Below are 25,725 nucleotides of genomic sequence, written 5' to 3' on the forward strand. Positions count from 1 at the left end.
CTGCTTTTAATTTCCTTCTTTCGTTCTCTACTTCTCTAACACTACACCAGGCCATTTTATGAGTCTCACATCGTTCACTCATCCTGTCAATCTTTCAGTGCTTTTCACCCAAAAGGCCAGAGCGGCAACCTTGGCACCAGCTTTGGATAAATGATTCCATACATGCAAAAAAAAAAGCATTACACTAATAATGGGCTTTACTGTTCAGCGTTCTTTTCAGATCGTCTAAGAGGGGCATTTAAAAAAAAAAAACACTTTTCAAGCAAGGTGAAACAATGATGAGCAATAAATCTAAATCTACGCTGAAAGGGGAATTTCTGCGAAAGGTGTTGACAACATTATTAAAATTACAGAAATGAACCCAGGAGTCAGGAACAAAAACAAAAGAGTACGGAAAACGGCTCGAAGGTAGCGAGTGAACTGTTGTCTCAATGTCCCTCAGGCCTTTCTACTCCACATGCTGCTCGACACTTAGCTTAGATAGCACTGTCGAGTGGAAAGACGCCTATGCTTTGCTAATACAGGTGCCTTTATGTCAGCATCCGTCAGAAGACACAAGGTGATGCACCTCAGGGAGAAGGAGGCCTCCATCTGCTCTTCTGTCATGTGGCTTGCGGGTCTTTTCTTTACACAGCAGGAAGTGCAAAAATGCTTAATTAGCTCATTCGCGTTTAATTTGCCTATCAAGGGCTGTGATCCCTGGAGTTGAGCCACATTCGGTTGCGCTATCTGTTCCAGAATGTAAACGCACCTCCCAATCATCCCCCAAAAAAAGGGAATCTCTACCAGTGAGTATCATTATTTTAAGTCCCTGCACTTTAAAACATGTCAGCGATTGTGTATGAGTGTGATTGTTAAGATGCCCTGTCTCTACCGTTGTGAATAATACAAAAGAGAGAGAGGGATAAGCCTTTAGCCTGCCGTCTCCGTTGTCTCCTCTTATTCCGGACTCCTCTTTACTTTAACGCACAGACGGCAAGGCAAGCATTATGGGGTCATTTCCCACTGCCTCGCAATGAAAGTCAAACACACACGCACACACACACAGAAAAAAAGCAAGCATACACGCGTTTACATAAATACATGCACATAAATACTCTTGCTCCCCCTTGCCAAGAATGATGGAGGGGTAATAAAGTGAATGCACAAACATACACACACACATCCATACACACTTTTAACCGACAGGCAAAACACAAACAAACACACGCACACCTCCACGCATATTATAACCTGTCCCGTGACATATTCACACACCTACCTTTCACACTGAGCTCATACAACAATACACAATAAATCACAGCGTTAATTCAAATCATGATCACAGAGTTTGAAAATCCAATGTGGCCCAGGCTTAATGCTTATCGGACAGTAGATTAAGCTGTGTGTGGGTGTGTGTGTATGTGCTTGGAGCGTCTGCTGCTGATGGATCAATAGGATTCCTATGATCAGTAGAGTCTCCAACTCATTTTCCGTGGACTTTAAAAAAAACCATATATATATATATATATATATATATATATATATATATATATATATATATTTGTGTGTGCGTGTGCATTTGAATAAAAGGAAGAGGTTACTTTTGGGAGAAGCAGATCCCTGGGCTGCACATGTATTAGTGGTCTAATGTTCATGTGAATAATTGATTAGGTTTTCCTTGCGATTTTGATAATTAGTTGATAGCTTCTTAGCTCTAAGCCTTAAAATTTCTGGTATGCAGGGTTGTGAGTGTGTCTGGTGGGGGAAGGCTTGCTCCTTGAAGGTATACTGGAAACTATTGTATGCAAATAAAAAAAATATATATTTCCTTTAATCCATGAACTTATGTATTAAATTTCTGATCGAATTAGATAACAATACAGCTATTTCACATTGGCTGTTTAGTCTTAAGTGCATACTTAGTTTTTTTGATACGTTCAGGTATGGTTTATTTGATTAACAAAACGAGAATTTCACGTCAAATTTGAGTTCATGGATGACCAAGGATATATTCTAATGTTGATGGAAATTTAGCTGGTACACTGTTTTAGAATTATGCAAGTCGAATAAAGCTAAATAATAATTGTGTTTTAGTTTTACTGTGGGAGTCATTGCATATGTCATGTCCTGTCAGCATAGAACAATACAACCAATCAATAACTCGATTCAGGAGTTGAGGGTGACACAGGAATGGATTTTCACTCCCATCCTGTCCCACAAAAAAAAAAAAAAAAAATCCCATCCAAAACCATAATAAATAAATAATTAAACTAAATCCTGTACCGTCCTGTCCCAGTAAAAATGACTCCCATCCTTTCCTGATCCCGTTCAGAAAGACTCACACTTCCATACTGCTCCCATTTTGGAGGTCAGCGCATTTAAAAAATAATAAATAAAAATATACAAATGGCTGATGGAGTGGTGAGAATAACCTGTTGACTTAACCAGCGACTTTGTTGAAACAACCTCACCAAAGCCCAAAAAACATGTCATCTTTTCTCGGCAGTGTAATTCTTGCAATCAATCAATCAATCTCTTGTTTGGGCGGACACATTTTGCATGTCTCTTCATGACAAGTCCTCAGCATCTTGTGAATCTGCAGTTTTGTACATGTACAAATTTTGCAGCTCCACTTGAAAGGTCACTTGAATGCAAATGCATTTCCTGTTGTTGCATGGAGCAAACTGAGAGGCGATCGAAAAGCGGGGAGTATGCTCATTCATAGGTTTTGCAAACACACAAGTGAGGATGGTGGGATATGCAGACAGATGCGGTGAACGTGCTCAATCGAAAGAGACCCTCTCATTCTCAGGATCAAAGGTCATTGCAGAGTCAATTAGCGCAGTCACCGTGGGAAATGGTCAATTTCAGGGTCTCAGTATTATCAATCAGACATTGTCCAACGAACACTGAGGCAGGTTCAGACAAATGTGCTATGCAGTGTTGGCATGCAATGATAAAACACGTACAACACACTCATGCGTCTCTGTAACACGTTGACGTGTTTCTGTGGGCAGAGGCAGTAGACAATAACACCATTGAAAATCCAAAGTATAAAAAAAAAAGGTGAAAAGCCAGTTATTCATTTTTCTTTCTGAATGCTCTGTGTATTTTCATCAATTTTATCATTCTTCTCACAGCAAACCAGCACCAAAGACTTTGCTCCCCTCCCTGCCCCGACAGGTGCCACCTGCACATTTTCCCAGCTTTCTTATCACTCCAACCAGCGGTAGGATCGAAGACCAAATGGACTGTATGCCTTGATAAACAAGAGTTCGTTCTAGTGAAATTAGGACAAGGAGGAGGGGGCAAAAGTAATCATTTCTCTCCATTTCAGCAGAAATCCTGGGTGGATTTCACCACAACTGTTGTTGTTCTTCCCAGGGATATGTAGCCAGATGTAACTCTCGTTTTACGTTGATTTGCAGACGGTTCCCGTCTTCCACTGAAACGTATTCGTTGGGGTCGGGAGGATGCAGTATGGCAGCGGGTCATTGGGGGTAGTTTGACGCTCAAATGAACTCATTCACTGCCATTGACGGTTAAAGACGTCGAAGATCCTTTTTTTTTTTTTTTAACTCGGCTGGACATGAATGAGTTAACCATTCGGGAATTTCCTGGTATTCTCTATGACCACCACATGCCTGGTCAGAGCGGAAATACTAAGAATAATAGTTATGACGCTTTTTTTTTTTAAACCATGAGGAAATGGGTCTTGTATCTCAATAACTGTCTTGGTTTGAACGAGTGCCTACAATGGCTTCATTAAACGGCCAAACTGCAAGTGAACGCGCAGGCACAACATAATTAAGCGTTTGCACCACTCTCAAAATAAAGGGCGCTGTTTCTCGGTGAATTAATGCGTGTTCCCAGGTGAATACTGCGACTGTTTGGCTCAAGGCGAACAGATGCTAAGATAGGACCGCACCAAAGGATGAGCAGCTTGACACACAGCAGCATTGAAGTCAGCTTCAAACCTCACCTGTAGTCCGCATTGATTCGCGTCCAGAAGAGTGAGAAGCGCCGCTTATTGTTCATGCGAATTGGAGGCAGATTAGTTCTCGGTCTCCAAATGCTACCCCTCCTTATGTGCAAAAAAAAAAACCATGATTCTCTCCATTCATTAACATCCACAGAAGGAGATTCCATTAATCTCTTCATTAGTCCACATCAAACATGGAAGTACTTATTAAAATCAGATCCAGCTGTGTACACTCGTTAAAACTGGCCGCACCGTACGCCGCTTAACAATGCTCGTGGCACGATACCAAGACCAGCGCACAAGAAAGGGACTAAGTTTCTACCACCCTGGCCTGTTTTGACTTAGCACTCCATGATAATTGCCCGACTCTTGGCAGGGGGCTATGAATAAACATGACGTCTGTCGAAGAGTATTTGAACGTGCCAATTTTAATTTCATTTAATCTGCACGGCAACGTCTGCTCCGAATCACCTTTTTTATTTTTGCAATTTCCCCTCACATATTTTCCCATTCTTCCATTCCCAGTCAGGTTTGTTCCCTCTCTCACTCCCTCTCTCCCTCTTTTTCCACATCTCGAAAATCCCATTAATCCTCGCCAGTGGTTTGAACAAAACTTATGGGCTAAGCGATTGATTCGAGTATTGATCCCACTCAGCTGAATGATCATCAAGGTGGTAAATTGGTTTCTTGGAGGATGTTTTTTTATTGCTGGCCCATGCATGTAGGAATCCCTGCTTGGATTTTCAAACATCCTACTTTTGATTAGAATGTAGAGTGGGCCAAACCTGAGAAAAGTAATGCATTCCATTTGGGTGTAGGCGTTGGGTTGAAGCTATTTTTCAGAACAGAAGCTAAATCTTCTTGTTTGGTATTGTTCAAGGACATGCACAAATTTTGGATTTTTTTGCACAGTGTAGGCTAATACAACAACCAATGTTATGGCTTTTCAACAGCATCAATATTTGTCTATGTCCTGACTTTCCCCTAACTTTAAAAAACAGCTACATTTAATGAAAAGAAAAACACATTTGGGGGTAAATTAATGAAATAAAATAAAGTATTTAAAATTTTAAAAATACAAGTCACTAATGGAATTATATTTCTATTTGACATATTTTACAGTCAACAAATCAGGACCATAAATTATTTATAGGAATCCCAATGATTGTGATGACTATAACAGATTTGGACTAGTTTTATATTGACTTGCAATCACAACTCGGTCTGAAATATGAAATCGGTTCATATTCTTATTTATTGTTCTATTAACCTAAATTTTTAATAAATCTATTCAGGCATTATCATTCTGTCATCTATAAAAACCGGTGCAAATAAACTTGCTGGCATTCCTGCATACTATATCAACGTACGCTCTCCAAAAAAGAAAATAGAAATTCAACTCCTATGACTCTAGAATTAAAATGTTAACAAATCAAGTTTACCAAAATTTTAAACAAATTGGCATCTTTGTTAATCAGTAGCGGGAGTTCAACCCTTATGAATAGGAGTCATTACAACCGCAACACAGTGATTGCAAGTGTTCATTTTATGACCACCAAAGTCAGATACACTCGTCTAAATTTTCCATCACCCGAGATAAGATATAAACAACTAAAGATGTACTAGAAGTTTTATTGCTTGAGTCAAACAAACTGAGATTTGAACTTTGTGTTATTATGGCCAGATTAAATCAAAGAGCGATGAGTTATAAACAGTACATGGCAATACAATACAATGCAACTTTATTTATATAGCACATTTCACAACAGCTGGAGCTGTGAAACCAATCGTGAGACTTGTCTGCATACAAATACAAAACAAAGCGTCTGATGCAATGTCAGTGAGTTCATATGAGTGGATGCAGGCTAGAGAGCCGGAAGATCAGGCGCCATCAATGTTGCTTATTTGACAGTGCAAAAGGAAAAGCCTGTCAGGGAAACAGTTTGTGTCGCTCGTACTCAAAAGGTCAGCCAACCGAACTCCAACCCCTGTACCGCCCTTATGCTTGTCTGTCACCAGTCTCCTTCTTTCAGACGGGTGTCCCCTGCCCCTCGCCTAGGCTGCTATCACCCGCTGCCATACAATCCCTTTGATGACCCAGGCTTCTTGTCAGAGGGTCGCTTCCAGGCAGGCAGGCAGCTAGGACAGCCCTTTGATGAGGACCCTAACACTTGCTAAAAGCGCTGACATGCGGTGGTAGTGCTGGTGTTAAGCGGGGCGACGTTTGAAGATCTTGGGCGTTACATGTAGCCGTCCTTTCACGCAAACACACACACACACACACAGAATTACACTATTTTCCAGGGTCCTTAGATTCGGGGGGCAGAGACAGGAGGATCAGCGAGTGGCTCAAAGAAACCCCGCCTTTGAAGGTCTTCACTGTTCCCTGATGGTTTTAATGAAGTAATTTGAATTTAGCTTTCGTCTTCAGCTGGTGATACCTCCAATATGGGACCAAAGAACTGATGTATAGAAAGGAGAGAATCTCAATGTATAAAATCGAAATAAATAGCCCCTCACACCCTCAAACACTTAAACGCTTCAAAAGAGCAAATATTTTGAGTCTAGTATGAGGTTGATTGCACTGACAGCTCTGTTTTAATACACAGTATATATATTAGATTTTGAACACAGGAGTAAATTTTCACTCCGGTCCATTCCCACTCCCACAGAAAAAATCCTATCCCATCCCAGTCCTGATCCGAAGTAAAAAAATATAAATAAATAAATAAAAAAGTCATGTCTCGCTTCCGTCCCGGTGAAAACAACTCCAACTCCATTAAAAATGGCTGCACGTTTTCAGAGGTTTTTTTTTCTTCCTACTGGATAATCCAGCTCCCGTCTGCACCTGTGAAACTTTTATCCTGCGCTGTCCCACTACCATGATTAAAAATAAAGTTGACTCCTATCTTTTTGGACCTGCGGGATTCGTGATATTTCAAATGGCAATGATGACTCAATTGTGGATCGTGACAAAACTAGTTGCCAATGAAATATAGATGCAGAACACTTGAGATTGCGTGCTAGTCTTCTTGAAAGGTAGACAGACTATGTTGGACACTAGTCAAGAATCATAACAACCCTAATAAACATCAGACTCCAGAGTTGGAAGTCACATTGTGATGTGTTTTTTTTTTTCCCCGCATGCCAATAAATTATTTTTCTGCCTTACGAATGCCAAACACACAATGCCAGTTCAGCTTTTTAGATGTCTTTGCAAGTTTCAGATACAAAAATGCATTCCTTTTCATGGTACCCACGCTTGCACATGCTTCTTTGGCCAGCCTTTAACATCGATCCACATTCCTAAACATCGCTGTCGCTGACAATGATGAAGATCAAGTTCCCACATACTGTCGTCAAAGTCAAAGACTAACTCTTGACACTCACGAATAACAGTACCCAGAAAGATATATTATTTCTAATGACATAACATAGGGCAATGTTTGTTGATGTAAAAAAAAAAAGAGACATTTTCCTCATTCCTTTTTTCCCCAACGCAGACGTTTTTGTTTGAGTCTCTCAATTGAGGTGTAATGATTAACATGGCAAGGCATGGGAAGAGGCTGGCTGTTACAAAGGATGATGTTGTTTTGGGGCACTGTTTGACCTGACCTGCTTCGAAAGCTCACCTGGCAGGTCCATGGGAGCCTGCGGCTGCAATTCAGCAGGCGTAAATGTTTTAATCATTGGAATCATTGGAATTACTCAGAAACTGTTGACAATGGGCAAACACAGAAACCTGCACCAAAACCAGTTCAAGGGGCACACAGTTACTCAACTGAAATGAACGTGGAAAGATTCATATGAGAATACTTTGGAGTATCTGCAGGGGACTTTTGGGAAAAATTTAAATAATGAATAAATGGTATGAAAGCAATCATTATCAGTTGACCTGTGCAGCCTGTAAACAAGACTTCACTATAACAGCTGCTTGGATACCAGATCTCTTTTTTCTTATAAAATTATCGTAGTACTCCCAAAAGTCTCAATAATATTGTACTGGCAATTTATGGGCCTTTCTTGATATTCCCAACCAGGTTGACGATCAGATGAAGCTTCTGCAGAACTGCTGGAGTGAACTCCTCATCCTGGACCATGTCTTCAGACAAGTGGTGCACGCCAAGGAGGGCTCCATTTTATTGGTCACTGGCCAACAGGTGAGTTATTGCAAACCAGATCCCAAAAAGATTCATTTCTCATGATTCAGAGAATTTGAAGCTTACTGTAGCCATATTTATGTGAATTAATGGCATCCACCACAAACGTGCGCGTTGCTCTGAATCTGACTGTATTCTTAAACATGCTAAGCAAGATTTGCACGAAAATAAAAATGGGCCAGTTTTGATGCTCGAGCGCACTTACAATTTATAGAGCCCATTGTTCCATTGAATCCGGAGGCTGTTTTTCCCATTGGAAAAAAATATATATATATTTTTGGAATCGTGTTGATTACTACTAAAATTTATATGCATTTTAAATGAGTACAGTAATGCATCATGTAATGTATTTATTATGTACATGTTAAAAGGGAAGTCAACTCAACAATGTTCTTTAAAATATTATGTTCTATGTCACCCAACTAAATGACAACATTTTGATTAATATTGTGTTTGTGGAATATGAATTCATCAGCACAATTGACTCGTTATCATCAATCTTATGGTGTGGCCATTTGTCACTTGCTGTCAACTGAAAATGACATCACAATTGCTCAGGACTCAGGTAACGACCAATCATGGCCCACCAGTTTTCTGAGTTTCAGCCATGATTGGTCGTTACCTGAGCCCTTAGGCACTGCTGATGTCATTTTCAGTCGACACAAATCTGCCCCCTGAAAAGAATTAAAAAGGGTATGTTCCACAAATGCAACGCTATCCCCAATGCCGTGTGTTCAGACTAGTGGGGGAGCATAGAACATGTTACTGTAAAAAAAATTTTGGAGTTGAATTCCCTTTTAAAAACATTTTCAAATAGCTCTTTGATTCATCTCAGATGCCCCATTCATTTTTTTTTTTTACATTGACCTCAAAACAAAGTGAACATGAATGTAATGCCATCCTCAGGGTCGTTATCAAAGGTGCTACTATGTATGTTTTCAAAGGAGTCTAGTTCTTTTTCCTGTCATAGGCTCAAACATGAAATGGAGCTCATTAAAATGCATTCAATGATAAAATGACAAATGGGCTGAGCGGTTGAAAGCAAGGCCTCAAAGCATCGTTCCAGTTAGCAATATGATGACACTGATATTTTGACAGTCCAATACTGCTGGTGTCCATGAAATTTAAATGACAAATATTTAAATAAAAAAGAAGAGAAAGAAAAGAAAAAAAAGTTCCTCCACCAACTGCATCTTATTTTCTTTGAATGAACTGGTAACACAAAAAAAAAACACGCTTCAAATCAGGCTTCCAAACAGTGGTTCAGGATGGATTCACATCTTAAGGTTTTATTATAGCTACCCAGCATATCTCTACAAGAGGAATAATAAAGTAGGATTGATTGACTGATTGATATGCAGGTCACTTGGGTTAGTGCTAACTCTGCTATAGTGGCGTTATAGTGTTTTCCCCTCTCTTTGTACTTCAGGCCAGGAGGCAATCACCTAAGGCATCACCATCAACAGTCCAATCCTTCAATGAAGTTATTTCATGCACAGTTGATTTTATGTAAATTGATTGACACTTTGAAAAGCGGGCAGCATCTACCTCTCACTAGAGCCATAACTCTCTCCTTTATGAATGGGGAAGAAGAAAAGGAAGTACAAAAGCAGTTAAGAAAAGAATGGGGGAGAGAAAATGTGCTGTGGGGAATGGAGCACATACACTATTAAGAGAAAAGTACATCGCTGTTCCTTTAGGGATATGATGACTTGTGTGGTTGTGCCCCCTGATATTTACCGATGGAGTCAAATAATTAGGATTAATTAGTGCACACTGGACTTTTAAGGACACAAATAACTCATTCTGTTTCCCAGTGCCACAAACAGAAGAGGGAACGGTGTTCACAGAACATTTTCTGATTTTGATTAAAGTCATCCTTCTTTCTCAATGAATATTTTTAAAATCTGTCTGAGTTGCAATTCCAAATTGAAGTATACTGAGACCTCCCTGCAGGGAAGACAGACATCAACCTTTCCCTGGAAATGCTTGCACAGTCGATTATGATAATGAGTTGTTAATAAATATAATAATAATAATAATAATAATAAAAAAAATAATAATAAAAAAGTGTTGTGGCTTTCTATCTATCTATCTATCTATCTATCTATCTAGCTAGCTAGCTGGCTAGCTATCTCGCTAGCTTGCAAGCGAGCTAGCTAGACTCTAACTGTTACCCTCATTGATTGTTGCAGAACACGGCACAGCAATTCAAGTCAGGTTTTCTTTCTTTTTGCAGGTAGACTATGCAGTGATTGCATCCCAGGCTGGGGCCACCCTCAACAATCTATTGAGCCACGCCCAGGAACTGGTGGCAAAGTTACGTTCTCTGCAAATGGACCAACGGGAGTTTGTCTGCCTGAAGTTCCTGGTCCTCTTCAGTCTTGGTGAGTCCAAACAGAGCATATTTGAATGTGTGAGGATCAAGGGGATGAAAATCCTTCACAAGATAGCACGACAAATATTGAATAATGCGTACTAGGGGGGCCCCAGTCTGTTTTGGAGGTTAACTTTGGTTGCTGTACTTGTATTGAGAACATTATGTATTTATAAAAATGAGGTGTTGGTGCCAAACTTTTTTTTGCTCCCTGTTTCCAAGGTCTGAAACAATTTCTGGCAGTGACTGAATGTTGACTGCAAAAAATACTGGATTAAATATTAGGATTGGATGTCAAGTAATTAACGCTCAACGGGGTGGCTAGTAAGGTGTGATGGTTATTTGTTACAGGAAAGGATGGGAAGAGAGCAGAAAAGGTAGTCAGAGATATTGAAGTGAAGGGATAAGTTTTAATAGTTTAACTTGAAGGTTACCTTGGTGGTGAGTGGTGAATGTGTGAGTGTGTGTGCATGTGTGTGTTCTCAAAGAGGTTATCCATGGTCTAAACTGGGGTCAGACATTGCCAAGAGACTATGATCTGTATTTCCAAACAATATTTTCTCCAAGTAGCCTCTGAGGGACACATGCCCGCACACACACATACACACACCGACGCACGCCCACACCATCAACAGTTCATTTTTATTTAGTTAGCCTAAAAACAAAGAATCAGTGCTAATGACTTGCTTGGATTACATCTCACACTTTGGTGATCACTGGATTAATGTGTGATGCTATTGTCAGTTGCAAAGTGGAGAAATGGACTGGGCGGAATTCAGAGAAGGTTTAGAATGTGCATGTGTGCGCATGGGAGCGTGTTTGTGCGTATGAGTTAGTTTTGTTCGGCATGTGTCTTCACGTGGCATAGGGTTTGTCGGGGCTCAGGGTCTAAATAATTTGGCAGAAAAATCATCCATAATGAAAGACTGACCTGAGGGATGTGTATAGCCCCCGGCAGTGCCTGTTTTCCAGCATTGCCTGAGTCTCCCACAGAAGAAACCCGACACAAGTGGCATTGCATTTGCTGAGGATCTCTGTGGTGGAAGTGGTGATGTTTGGACTCAGCAATGCAAAGCCTGGAGATTTAGCATTGATTCACAGCGCACACAGCTGAGCAGAGGTGTACGATTGATGGGCTGATCTGAATATGTGTAGTGGAATGAGAAAGCAAATGCTCACAGAAGTGGCTTACACACTGCCAGCAGCGCCAATTAATCCGGATGTAGCTAAATGAGGCATGATAGTAGATTTGCGTTGGCTGCGGAGCGTCGGAATAAGTTCTAAAGAGAAATGAGATTTATTTAATGTACATTGATGAAATTAAACAAGCATGAATATGAATTAAACCAGCACCGTAGTCTATGTTTTATTTCAGAACCTCCTTTTTATCTTAAATGTAATTAATTGATCATCATATCAATGTTAAAAATTTATAATGTATGACCAATATGTTGACTACTATCGCGTGTCCCTGATCCAACTTGTTAGCTGTTTATCCACATCGAGCTGTCACCCACCTTGTCTGCGGCCTGGGTGTATTCCAATATTTTTTGTATGTTGGCACGAGTCACCTTTTTAGCGTCCTCCCACTAGAACGCTGGCAGATTGGCAAACCGTATCTTGGCCGCTTAGTTGGGAGAATTAATCAACAACTACTTTAGTGCCTCCATTTAGAGAGCCTAGGCTAGGGAAGAACATGCTACATTTTGGTAGCTGAGTCCAACTTTTTTCACTTTATAAAACAGTTCTGCGTTTTGAGTGGACTACCTTTCTTGAAATATCCCTAAAATCAAAGATTACAGACATATTCTTACTGGATATCGTAGAGCTTATCAAATTTGTCACAGGCAGTGAACTACCTATCCCTCATCGCACCCTACTTAATTTTGCCAGAATGCAGCCAGTGTGCCGGAACACGCTGGTATCATTGGGGCAGGCTGCTTGCTCTGGAATGGCCAGACGATCATGTCCTTGGTGGAGATACTAGATATTAATTTAATTAGGCCCACTGTGCAGCATCACAGACTCTCACGCACATTTTAAGATTTAGGCGAATAACTGAAGATTCAATTGGTTGTTAAATGTCACACTTGCTGTTATATGTGGGTGTTGACTAAGGTGACAATTTGATGCTGACCAAACTTGGATTATTTAACCATGGCGGGTGAGCATCATCATATGATAACGGCAATTTTGCTAGTTTAGTAATATTTGTAGTTTTCCTTAGAGTGGTTAAATAATGACGATAGATGATCAAATGAAACAAACTGCATTTATTCTCGATAGCTCTTTGACATTCTCTGGTCTACGTTGGCCAGTAATAATTGTTCAATGAACCATTACTGTGGCACCTAACAATCACTGATATGGAATAAAATACATCCTTTACAATTGCCTTTACCTTGACTTTTTCCATTATTTCCCGTATTGGCTGAGCAGCCAGTCAGTCAGTCACAGCCCTGACAAGAGAACTCTTAGTTAAACCTCTTGTCGATAAAGATAGAGAGATATAGATGTCACTCCAGCTGAGAGAAGACTTGTCCTGACCTGAATTTGACCGTCTTTTTTCAGTCTTGGTTTTATTTTCTCACTGTCTCACTTTATCCATCTCCTTCTATGGTGACCTCTCTCTCTGCCGTCCTTCTTTGTTTGTCTCAAGTGAAGGTTTTTTCCCTCTATCAAGAGGGAGATGATCACTCTACTAGCATTGATCTCGGTGTGTGAAACTGAGCAATGGCCATGTGTGTGCTTGTATGTGCGGCAGGCAGTAAAGTCACGACCATTAAAGCTCGAGAGAGACAGAGTACAGCCCGGGTCAGAGTTCAGTAAAGAATTACTACTAGTTGTCTGGTGACAGAACACTCTTAATGGGGCTTTGATTTCCTTTTAAAAGGCTTAAGTGCTTAATAGAAATACTGCCAGGCTGCTGTTTTATATGATCATTAGGTGACAGGTAAGCACAGAAGTGACACCTGGGCTTTAAATGAAATAAGAGGTCATTTTCTTACTATTACAGTAGTTGACAATTAAAGCCATATAAGGTGCTGATTGTTGATTTCTGCAGTGCTTTGCTGTTTGCATTATAATGAGTAAGGGAAACTGGGTGAGGAAAAAAAAAAAAAAAAACATCACTTATCAGTTTTCACAAGTGTTGTGTTTGATGTAAATTCCCTCCGCCAGAGACAGACAGCTCTCATATTGGCAAAGCACTTGCAGGCTCAGAGGTCAGAGTCTGCTCTGCCAGCAAACGACTGGGCTCCGCGAGTCGGACCACGTCAGCTCTAATTGGGTGAGACGTGCACTGCCAGTCCTCGTCAGCTGGGAGGAGAACCAGAGGAGCTGTCAGAGCTGTGCTGAGTGTTAAATGCTCCCAGCAGAGAAGCGAGATTTGTGGACACAACTTAAAATAATGCTCCCAAATTGTAGTGTTTAGGGGCAACAAACCCCCCAAAAAACTAAAGTTGACAGAGAGGTAAATTATTTGGAGGTCTGCTGATATTGGTGCCCTCTTGGACTTTGAAGTAATCATTTTTGCATTTCATACCCAGCGTTAAGTACCAAGTCTCACCTTTGCGGAAGTTGAAAGAAGCTATGTCAAAAATACACGCCTTAACAAAAATAACTGTTGGAGGGCTATTCAATTTACGATATGTAAATTGTAATGATTTTAGTTTGCCATATTATAGAAATAATGCATGATTTCGGAGAGTAGTTTCTAGTATTTTTTTTCACTTATTCAGCTGTATGACAGGTGCAAACTCATTAAACACACTTCAATGACACAATAGTAAAGAACTTTGTAAATTAATGAATCTCTGACAATGTAAGTGGGAACACCATTTTCAAAAGAAACTTTTTATACACCTTCAAGAGTTGATCATTACTGAAGCGGAGAATGCAATAATTTCTTTTACAGAAAAAAAATCTTGAGCAGTGTGGTTAGGTATATTTTCATAGGCAATAGCTACACACTGTAATGAAAAATTTAACAAAAATATTTGACTCCATTTTATACAATTAATGTATTCAGTTATTTCTTGCTCATCCTCTAAATTAATGTGAGAAACAAATCCAAACATATATATTTATTTCTTTATTTATCCGGTTCCTACTCCTATCACTGCCCCCACACTTTTTCAACAGGGAGATCTTGACTTTGTCAGACACTGAAGCACTGCAGACGAGAAAACAAACATGATAAATGTGACTGACCTCGATAAAACACTGCACTATCTCCATTTCACGTCATGTTTGCCTATATAGTGAGCAAGAGGCAAAACACTAAACTCCCAGTCAGGTGGATCCCAATTAAGCAACAGCCGTAGCTGCTGAGAATCAATCTGCTGATCCTTGACCGGGTTGTTCATGCAGCCCAACCCTACCTCCTTTCCCCATAGGCCCGGCAAATATTCATTTCCTGAAATGAACTGAATCATTCGAATTCGTCGGGGCATTGATTAACATAAGAAGACGGCAACGGTTCAATATTTGCTCCCACCGGGACCAATGTAAAGGCCAAATAATGGAGCATGTAAAAGGCGCAACACTGTCCAACATCATTAAAAGCAACACAATAAACATGTTATTTTATATTGTAGTTTCTTTTTTTTTTTCCTTTTTTTTTGTTGCTTACACTCATGTATTCAGCAATATGCAATTATATTTGTATCTATTGAATGAATACTCTTCACAATAATGGCTCTTGATGAGTGCAGATCACCGGCAAACCTTAAACATTGCTAAATTAGATCAGGAGCTGTTCAAAAATGTGATTGTTTGGCCCATGCTGACCCCTTGAAATTTAGGAATTTTTATATATATATATATATATATATATATATGTATATATATATATATATATATATATACTTTTTTGTTCTTCATAATGTCGATGACTGGGGTATTAATCTACAATTCAGTTTAATCGTAACATTTAACAATATACAGAACATTCAGTTCACAATTTATTCACTTTTTGGTATTAAATATAAGATATGAATTGAACTGAAAGAAAAAGTGGCAACTTCTGACGCTGTCACTCATACATCTTTATTTGTTTGGTATGTACTGTAAGAGTGTTAGTTATTTATGTGAGTCACTTCTCCCACATATGATTGTGTGATGGTCAGATAGCAGAGTCAGTTCGTGCGTTGGTGCAATGACAACAATAATGGAAAATATAGTGGTGGTGATTGCAGTGGGGGTACACTATAGATTTATGTATCAGGCTAATAAAGAGCAATCTAGAGCAATCAATCACAATACATCGCCTTCTTCATCACTCCGCTTTGACTGTCGTGTAAAGTGCTGGGCAAACACATGCTGATTGAAAACTATTGGACTGTCATCTACTTTTCAAACAAATCTTTTTACCAGCCATCAGCATCCTACAGTTTTCATTCTGAGGGAGCAAACCAACAAATAAAAAAGTCCTTCACCGTTTGCTCAAACTTTCTAGCCGCCAGATCCAAACTCAACTAATCAAGTTTGAGTGTCCAGACTTTCCTTTCCTCTTATTCCGTCTCATCAGGTGTAGGCGGCAATATACCCTAAAGCAATGAACCTCATACTTGTACCTATTTTCTCCCGGTTTTAGCCTAAGAAATATAACACACCTTCCACTTTGTTGGGAATCCAATGTAATCAGTCTGCGGAAAAGGCTTTCAGAATTTATAAAGCAATAAAAGCTCCCTCCAGCTTGCCATCATTACCGAATGCAGGCTGTTGTCATTAAGACCTGATGTGGTGACTTGCGTGTAGTTGTGAGGACCTCGTCACACCGCACTACTTTTTCTTCTGTCTTGAACCTCACCTGACAAAAATCCTTTGATTGTCAGCATTCATTCACAGCCTCATTCCAATCCGAAGCTAATATCTCCACATCATTCAGTTTTTTTTTTAAATATTCATCAAATGCGGAGTTAAACATTTTTACCAATGTTAAATATGGTTACTCAAAATGCACTGAGAAAATATACAGAAAGACACCATGACATGTTAAAATACATTCACTCATACACCTTCTCTGATTAGATCCAAACATGCCGATTTTCCAAAGACACCCATGAATTTTAGATCCATTTTTCGTCTAAATTAAATTACTTGTAAGTCTTTAAACATTCTTCAAAAAATAAGATGTATATTATACCAAATGTGACTAATGATCCCAAACACTCAATATATAAAACACATTTTGCGCATATTGATTAGATTTTTTTTTAATGCATATAACATTCTGGCATTGAAAAGTAGTGGACTCACATACATGTCCAACATCATAACAATACAGTACATTCTATATTTTCATTTTCCAAGCAGTCCAAATAGTGAAAAATATTGGCCCCCACATGTTTCAGGATTACCAGCAGTGTTACTTATTTACCAGAACAGCATTGGTGTGTATATAATGCCTACAGTTGCAGCAGTTGTAAAGCAAGTTTTGCAACAGTCGTAATTATCTTGTCACAACTCTGTCACAACCATAACACGTGCAGCACCACCTTGCTCTTCATATCTCAGTATTGTGAAAGCAGTGTAGTGGCACTGGGATCTAGAACACATTTTAACCTACTGCACCTCTGCAGCCATGGAGGAAATACTGTCCTACATGGTTAGTGGTTACACACAAAAAACAACACAACAAGGTTTGTGAAAGTTTTCCAAAAGAAAAAGACACTTCCCTTCTTGTCTTCCTCCTCCTCCTCCTATTTCTCTGCCAATGTCCTACTCTTTCGTGTGGGGTGATTTAAAGTGGCCCGGCGAAATTGTTGCCACCATCACTCCCTTCCATTCTCCCTCTGCCTTATTACAGGCTGTCAGTTTATTATAAAACATTAGGAAAGCAGAGGGACACTTGCAGTTACTGTCCTATCGATCGGCACGGATAGATTCTGTGATTTAGAGTCCGCCTCGGCTCGTGCCCTCCGTGTTCTCGGTCTCCCATTTGCTTTGGCTATTGATGTTTCAACATTAACAGTTACAAGCTGCTACAGAAAATCAATTCTCAACTTTTATTACCGGCTGGATAACGCTGAGGGCCCCCCTGCCAGCCCATACTTAGGAGCTACGGATACTTGGCCCGGCACGTCAGGTGTTTTCTAAGTGGTATGGGCAATATCAATCACTTGTTGACACACTACGGAGGCCGTCCGGGGCCAAATGGAGGCCTTAAGAGTGCAGCAAAGTTGTTGCTTTTTTTTTTATCCTGCATACTAATATACTTATATTGAACCTGTTTGAACACTGTCAACACACCTCTATCTGCCACAGATGACGATTGATCCCCTCAACCATCATCACTGACCAACCATTCACCTGTTATCCATGTATGTGCGTGTGTATGTGCACCCAAATAGTGTGAATGTAAAGAGGCTGAGGCCTTTCAAACATTTATGAGGCGCTACCGAGCAGCAGTACGGGAGTTCTTCTGGGACAAACAGCCCCCGGTTCTGTGCTCGCAGTCCCAATCAATGGAAGTCAAGTTCATTTCACCCCACTACCCCCTCCTTCTCCAGTCGTGCAGTGGCCCACCGGTGGGGCCGCATTACACTTACACTACTTGTTTTCGTTACTGTGTACATGTGTGAGTGTGTGTTTCCCAATTGCCAAAGCTTCAGGTTATCATTATGTACAGGTCTGTCCGCTGCAATGCTAATACTAATACATTCTCAGTGGTCACGTCTTGGGTCCCAGCGCTGAGCTGGCTCGGAAACCGCTCCACTCCAATTAACGGTCAAGGGATGCTTGCTTGGGCCAGGGAGGACAAATCCGGGCTACCCAGGGCCCTGCGGTGAACAGGCTCATATTAGTGAAAGAAAGCACACGTTGTGTTGCACAATATCATACCACCACCCAGTGATGTGTGGAATTGTTATCTTTTGGAACCTGGCTTTTTTTCCTGCAACAAAATCCTTCATTCATCAGAGAGCAACAATGATCCAAATGCTTATCCACTATTTTATTTTTCGTATTTTCTGAACTATAGAGCGCCCCTACCGGTGAAAGAAAAATCCACAGAAAAGCCGCACCGTTGTATTAACCGCATGGTTCAAAATCTCGGAAAAAAGTAGGAAGTATATAGTAAGTAGTTAAAAAAATACGGAAAACATTTTTAAAAGAATAAATAAAATACCGGAAAATATGGTAATTAAAGATTGCCCATAGGTGTGAAAGTGAATGTGAATAATTGTTTGACTTGTGTACTGTGATTGACTGGCCTCCAGTCCAATGTTTAACTCACAGTCTCTCGACTCGGAAATACTTGTGGAAAATATGTCACTGTGTTGCCAAATGCAATTTAAAATAAAATCCTGCTTTGCAAGAACAGGGTTACAGGAAACTCATATACGACAGGATCATTGACAAATACCTTCCTTGTGTAAACACAAAACGCAACAGGATGCACAACAAAGGGCAGTCACGGGGCCCCTCTGTTAAGTGCACCACGGGTCAAATGTTCAAAACTAAAAATGCAATCAGATGGAGCCCCAGCTTTTACACGACCAGCCTGTCAATCATTTCTAAAGGTGTAAACGGGAATAGTATCTCATCAGACCTTCTGTATGTGCAGACCGACAGTAAAAAGTATTACTGCTGTCGTTTACTTAGAAAAGACACTACTTTATGTCTTTATGACTGCTTCAACGTATGATGAGTCATTAGTGCAACTCATTTGTAGGTAATCAGCAACCCATACTCTCAAAATAAGTTATAATAATATTTAAAAAGCTTTAAGGAACAAGTTATTACCATTGTTATTTGATGTCATTCAAAAGCTACCTGTGGTATTTTGGAGATACACTGGGAAAAATGGTTTAAAGCATTTAGAGTCCATTCAGGACTCAAGTTGCCCGGCGCCAATACCGACATAATCATAGATTTTTTTTTAACATACGCTATTTCATTTTTTTTTTTTATTTGATTGTGGATGTTGAATTTAATAAGCACAGATTGTTGCGGTATTACATATAACCTTGCACATTCGCCTACTGCCCCCAAATCCTAAATGGAGCTGCGTGGTTTCACAGTTTTGCCTGGCATGTCGTTTGTCAGCCATTGTGTTCGATTGAGCGCAGTACACAAGCATGTGTTTAAACTATGGTGGTGGTCAGGTGGCTGCTATAATACCATATTCCCTTTGTGTGTGTGTGTGTTGCTCCTTCGGACAATGTGGTTACAAGATACCTCTGAGCGGGCAGGGAACAGCGGGGCTTTAAGGTTTTGTGATTGCATGCTGTGGTTTTGTGTGAGTACGTGTGCGAGTGTTTGTGTGTAACAAGAGACAGTGATTAAATGTTTTAAAGCGCAGATGATCCAACAGGTGCCCTGGCTCACTGGCTCTGGTTCTCCCATCTTAGCTCGCTTGCCGTTGACCCCAATAACCCATCACAACTCCTTATTGGTCTTTTCTTCTCCGGAATGATATTTTTAGCAACAAAGCTGCATGACTCGACTGTCTGCACACACATGCAAGCACACAGATCCGCCATAGCTCGCCCATTGACTTTTTTTCAACACACAGCAGTCCAACGAGGAGCTGAAAACATCCATTTGGATAATTCATGTCAAATCGTTTCAGAATCTCTCTAAAATAATGCATGTAATTAAGTCCTATTTGTAGGCGTCCTTATGTCATCCATTATGTCATATGCTGCGATGGCGCACAGTGCCTTAGTGCCACCTGCCACTGATACCCGCATTACACAATGTTCCACAATGACAACCGTCAAACGTAGAGCAAATCAATAAAGTCTTAACTGGAAACGTTCTTTTTTGATTTCCTAGAGAAATGAAGATTAGCTATAGCACACAGTCAGTCACCACTTTATCAGGTATGCCAGGAGAATCGCCACCTAGAAATGCTAGTTATTAACTAACTCAATATATCCCAACAAGCATACCCTCAAATCTTTTTAGGTGTCTGATTTTTGTTTGTAATAACTAAGTCAGTTCAAATACTGTTAACTGTATTTTGAATGACATTGAATGCCTTCCATTCATTTTCCCGACCACTTATGCGAGGGTTGCGGTTGACATTGAATGTGTGAGGCAAAAATGTCCAAACTTCATCATAAGTGAGGAGATACCAAAGTTGAGATCTCAAGTACTGTTGCAAAAATGGGAGCCGTGTAAAAGTCTGACCTGGTTCCTCCCCACATGGAATCTGATGGATGACTATGGATTAGAATGACAACTATATTAAAAAAAAAAAAAAACACATTACTTGGATACCGTGCAAATATTTGCGCGGATAAGGGATTAGAGGTCTATGATGAACAATTATCCCTAAGTCATATTGCATGATGTCCATTAATAGTATCACATTTTTTTTTTTTTACCATTCTTCCATTGTGGGAAAAAAAAATAATCGTCTTCTCTCTCATTTTTACTTTTTCCACTAAAGATTCAAATATTACAGTTCACATGCTTTTCAGCTATAAGAATCGGTGTGCCAACATGTCATCTCACATGAATCGTAGGCCGGCAGGTTTGGAGGGCCACCACCATATAGCAATTTGCACTTTAGTTGACTCCGCTTGTCATGTGACGGGGGACCAAAATCACACAGAGAGCAAAGAAGTTGAAAGGACGGCGGAAAATATGGTCACACTCTCTTTAGTCAGCACTACCCACTGCTTTCCATCATCAAGAGAGAATGATGTGGAAAGCGGGAGAGTGGTTGTGAAACAAGAGAGTGAGAGAGTAAGGAGAGCGAGAGAGAGAGGAAGGGGGCGGGGTGCTATGGATTAACTGTCCTTCATGCCGAAAATATACATCCCCAGGCACTTGGCGTTGAATTATTAATTCAAATTTGTCAGAAAAAGAATAAGAGGCGACTATTGACGGGGAGACGGGCCCTTTAATGAGACCATTAAAGGGGGTGGCTTCCCACAACAGGCACCTTACCGACTGCTGCAGGAGTTTTTGGGGGCGGTGGGGGGTTTGGTGGGCGAGGTACTTGACCCCCCAATGATTTTCTGTCACTTTATCATAAACAAGAAAGGTTGTCTTGCCCCTCCACTCGGGAAGCCCTCCCACAGCTACTAAACAAACCCTGTGTATAATTAGCCAAGGGGTGCAAAAGTGCACTGAATGTAAACAAGGTTATGGAGAGCACGACAATATCATCTGCCACTCGAAAGGTGGAGGGGAAGAGAATTTCACTTTGCTTAAAGTATTTACAATGTTTTGTGAGCATTTTTCGAAACGTCTCGCAAAATGACCGCTTCAAACTGTTCTAGACATATTGCTTTGTCATCAATGTGTTTCAATCTGGTATTTACTCCGGGTGGGTAAAGAACATGTGAGGAGGGAATTCGGAATTCTGAGTGTTCCTCTGGCAAATTGATTTTCATTATGCGGAGACAATGTGATATTTTCTTTCGATTCAACATCAGAAAGAAGGCTGTCTATATTTCATCCTGCAACTTGGCAGATTTATTATCTAAATTACTGTCTTATAAGGTGCAGTCTTAATGAACAGGCCTATTTTTGGGGGAAATTTCCATACATTATGAGGTGCATTACTGCACATTAAGGGAAAGAAACCAGTATAACAAATAAGTCAAACTTCATTCCAATTCCATTTGACGATTATTAGGCTCACTGTCGATTTTTGAGAAAATTAAAGGCCTTTTAGTCCCAAAAATAATTTGTTTGATATTCCCAAAACCAATCCAGATTCACTTTACAGGAAACCAATATCCCCGCTGTCTGATGCGAGGTTTTACCTTCAATTGTTATATTGAAAATTGCAAAATTAAAGGTCGGTTTTTCACTAACCTAAGAAGCATGTTTTTGAAACAAAGCCGTACCTTGGATTAAGATACACCAGGATGAGGAGAACATGCTCACAAAAAAAAAAAAAAATGGAAGACCGGACCTCAGAACTGTGAGGCAGACGTGCTGACCCACTCGACCACCAGGCGGCCACTTTTTGAATCATATAAAACAGAATAACAGCAATGAAATAAATGTTGAAATAATACATCCTTTTCAGACAGAAAGTTCCCAGGTGAACATGTCTCTTGAAGAAAAGCAAAGACAGGAGCATCTGATCCAGGATGTAAATTCACTTCAGGACAAATCCCAAGCACCTTGCAGCCAGCATAGACAATGAGCAAACTCTTCTCTCTCGCTTTCTCCCGCTCAGAGCGCCTTCTCGCTTGTTTATTTTATCACACCTCAGGCACTTTTGCCTCCATTCCATCTCTTGACCCCTCTCAATTGCCTTGCCGAGCCCACCAACCTGTCCTTGGGCGACAGAACAGAACAGACCGCTACCTGTTAACAACGTCGGCAATGTTGTCGACCAAGCTGCAGATTTGACCTAATATATCCCCAACTGGACTCCGCTCAGTTTTCTTTCAAAGCGTCATGACTTCACACCCCTTGACTGGTTAACGGGAGGGTTTGATGGCTGGATAGACAAATTGAGCCTTCATATTTGATTCTGACATCCTGACAAATGCGTGTCCCCTTCGATGGTGTGTTGTGAGACAGATAGGAAGTGTGAGACGTTTGTAATTATTTATTGCTCACACCGAGGATTGTCGGCCCCTGGACAATGGGCTGGAAATTAGCTCCAGGGCATGTGGCTACCGTAAGTTACTGTAAACCAGAATCGCAGCGGCGGATAGCTTGTGTTCAGAGTCTAATGAGGCTTTTGCTCGAATGTATAAGAAGTGTGAGCGTGATATTTGTCCGATTCTTACAGCCTATTAAATATAAATGAGCGCTTTCAAGGGCATTTGTGGCTGCTTGACTGTTTTCCCAAATTAGTCATTATTGGTCCGAATCCACTCAAAATAAAACATGATAATTATCTTTAAAAAGGCCAAAAGGTCAGACTGAGGAGTGTTTCCTGGTATCTCCAAGAAAACTGCATCTTCACCTTCAGTGTTTCGCTATTTTTACTATTAGGAGAAATTAAAGTGTTACCATAAATGTGATTATCCATCCATCTATTTCCATACCGCTTGTCCTGTTTAGGGTGATGCGTTAGTTAAGATCTAAGGCGAAAGGCAAATTACTTCCTGGACTGGTTGGCAGTTAGCGGCAGGGCACATATACCTGTACACACTCACACTTTCCCTGAGTGGGCAAGGCAGGTTCGGAAGTCAGGCGAGTGAATCATTACACATCAGTGACTGACAGTTCATTAGGTGAACACAAAATAATGAGTTGAGTTTTTCCAAATGTTTTGGTTCACTTATTTATTAGCTCCAATGTATTTTCTATCACTTTCTTTCATCACATTTTATAGTAATTTTTTTGTCATGTTACATTATATAGTATGTATGCATTTAAATATCAATATGGCTTACTGTGTCCTGATTGTATTTTATTCGCTCATTTAAAAAATGTCTTTACTTTCATTTTAGCACATTAAGTTTTTTAAATATTTAAATTTTTTGGTTTTAAGTTAAGGCGGCACGGTAGCCGACTGGTTGGCCCGATGGCCTCGTTGCGCAGAAGTGCAAAGTTCGATTCCGGCTCCGGCCTTCCTGTGTGGAGTTTGCATGTTCTCCCTTTGCCGTGTGGGTTTTCTGTGGGTACTCTGCTTTCCTTCCTACATTACAAAAATATGCATGGCAGCTTGATTGGACACTCGAAATTACCCCTAAGTATGAGTGTGAGCGCGGATGGTTGTTCGTTTTTGTGTGTGCTGCGATTGGCTGGCTCCCAGTCTAGGGTTTACCCCGCCTACTGCCCGAAGACAGCTGGGACAGGCTGCAGCACACCTGCGACCCTTGTGAGGAGAAGCAGTTCATACGACGGATGGGCGTATGGCTTTACGTCAGACCTATAAAAAACTGGTGCAATACAGATTTTACCATGTTATTATTTTATATGCATTATATTTTATAGTTATGACTTTCCAGAAAAAAAATCCACCTGTTGCTGAACCTCACAATTAATTCCTAAATATTCCCAACTATATTACATGTTATTATTCTCTTCAGTATTGTTATTATGGAAACCTGATGTGCTAGAGAAGAAATGTTGCAGTTTGTGCAAAATGCTACAATGACTTGCAATAATGTTCTCTTGATGAACACTTTGACCTACTCCACAACTGTACTTTGAGTCGTTCATGATGGTGGTGCTTGGAGCGCTCAGGACGTTTTAAGTGCTAATTGTTTGAAATGGTTTGAAAGCAACTGGACTACATGAGTCAGATGAATTATTCTTATTGTGATTAGTGGTAATAGTTGCAGTTGTTTATTTTTGACCATACATTAGTCTGAATTACACTTTGCCCATTCTTAATTAACTGCTCACTATTTAATCGATGTGTCCGTTTCTTCATTAAAGATCAAGATCCAGTTGCATCGAGCCCGATGAGATGATTCAATCTCTTCACGTGTGCTGAGCGTGTCTGTGTATCCCATAAGTCTCCAGTGAATTGAATCTGACAGAAACCCAATTAATTGTTAAGAACCGCACACAGCTCCAGTCGTACCCGTGGTTTTTTTGTGCGGCTGAAAAGGAATTCCCCATAAGGGACTCGGAGGAAAACAAGTGAGCCGAGCTCTCCGGGGTGGAACGCGTTTGCTGGCAAGCAAGAAAAGATCTTTAATGGCCTAATGGCGCGGCGTAATCTCCTGCTGAGGAAAGCTGAATGTTCATGTGAATTGTCAGTTGAGTATTGATGGGAACTGAGGGGAATGTTGTTCAATTGTGTGTGTGTGTATATGTGTGTGTGGGGGGTTAGGGGGGTAAGGGGGGGTTATCTCACAAGTTTATGGTAGCATGAGTGTCAAGCTGAGGGTGAAGGAAATCATGATATTCTGCCACAAACCCAACAAACGGATCAAGGCACTGCACCGTAAGTCAGCGAGCTACTTAAGTTATGACATCAACCTCGTGGCTGTTGCCCCGCTGCCCCCGCGGGTTTATTTGCATTGATTGCCCCCGCTGCCCTATTTGTTAGCGCCACATGTACAAACACACCTTCTACGTGTCACCAACTGTAGCTACTCAGTCCTGACTTGGTCCCTTTAACCCACGCCGAATCAAAGGTCATGCGGTTCTCGTTTGTTGACGCCCTCCTTTCTGATTGGAGCCAAACTGCTTGGTGAATTAATAATGAATAAAGTAGCAGAGGACATTGTTGACATGATAACAACTAAAGTGGGATGCAATAAAGAGGCCCGGACTCTGATTCAAGTTCTCTTGAAAGTGCCGCAGGAGTAGTAAAAGGTGCTCCGGCTTTGATAGGC

At 40.5% G+C, this 25,725-nt stretch overlaps 1 protein-coding gene across 1 annotated transcript in view; it reads left to right on the plus strand.

Moving 5' to 3' along the window:
* Nucleotides 1-25,725, plus strand: part of nr5a2 (nuclear receptor subfamily 5, group A, member 2) — a 53,919-nt gene that overhangs the window by 22,626 nt on the left and 5,568 nt on the right. The window contains exons 5-6 of the mRNA XM_088312936.1: nt 8,005-8,124; nt 10,364-10,511. Of these exons, the coding sequence (XP_088169062.1) occupies nt 8,005-8,124; nt 10,364-10,511 (268 nt within the window). The remainder of the gene's footprint in view (nt 1-8,004; nt 8,125-10,363; nt 10,512-25,725) is intronic.

This window comes from Idiotropiscis lumnitzeri, chromosome 13 (assembly GCF_059441095.1).
Source record: "Idiotropiscis lumnitzeri isolate Australia: NSW breed Sydney's pygmy pipehorse chromosome 13, RoL_Ilum_1.0, whole genome shotgun sequence".
In the NCBI taxonomy this organism is placed as follows: Eukaryota; Metazoa; Chordata; class Actinopteri; order Syngnathiformes; family Syngnathidae; genus Idiotropiscis; species Idiotropiscis lumnitzeri.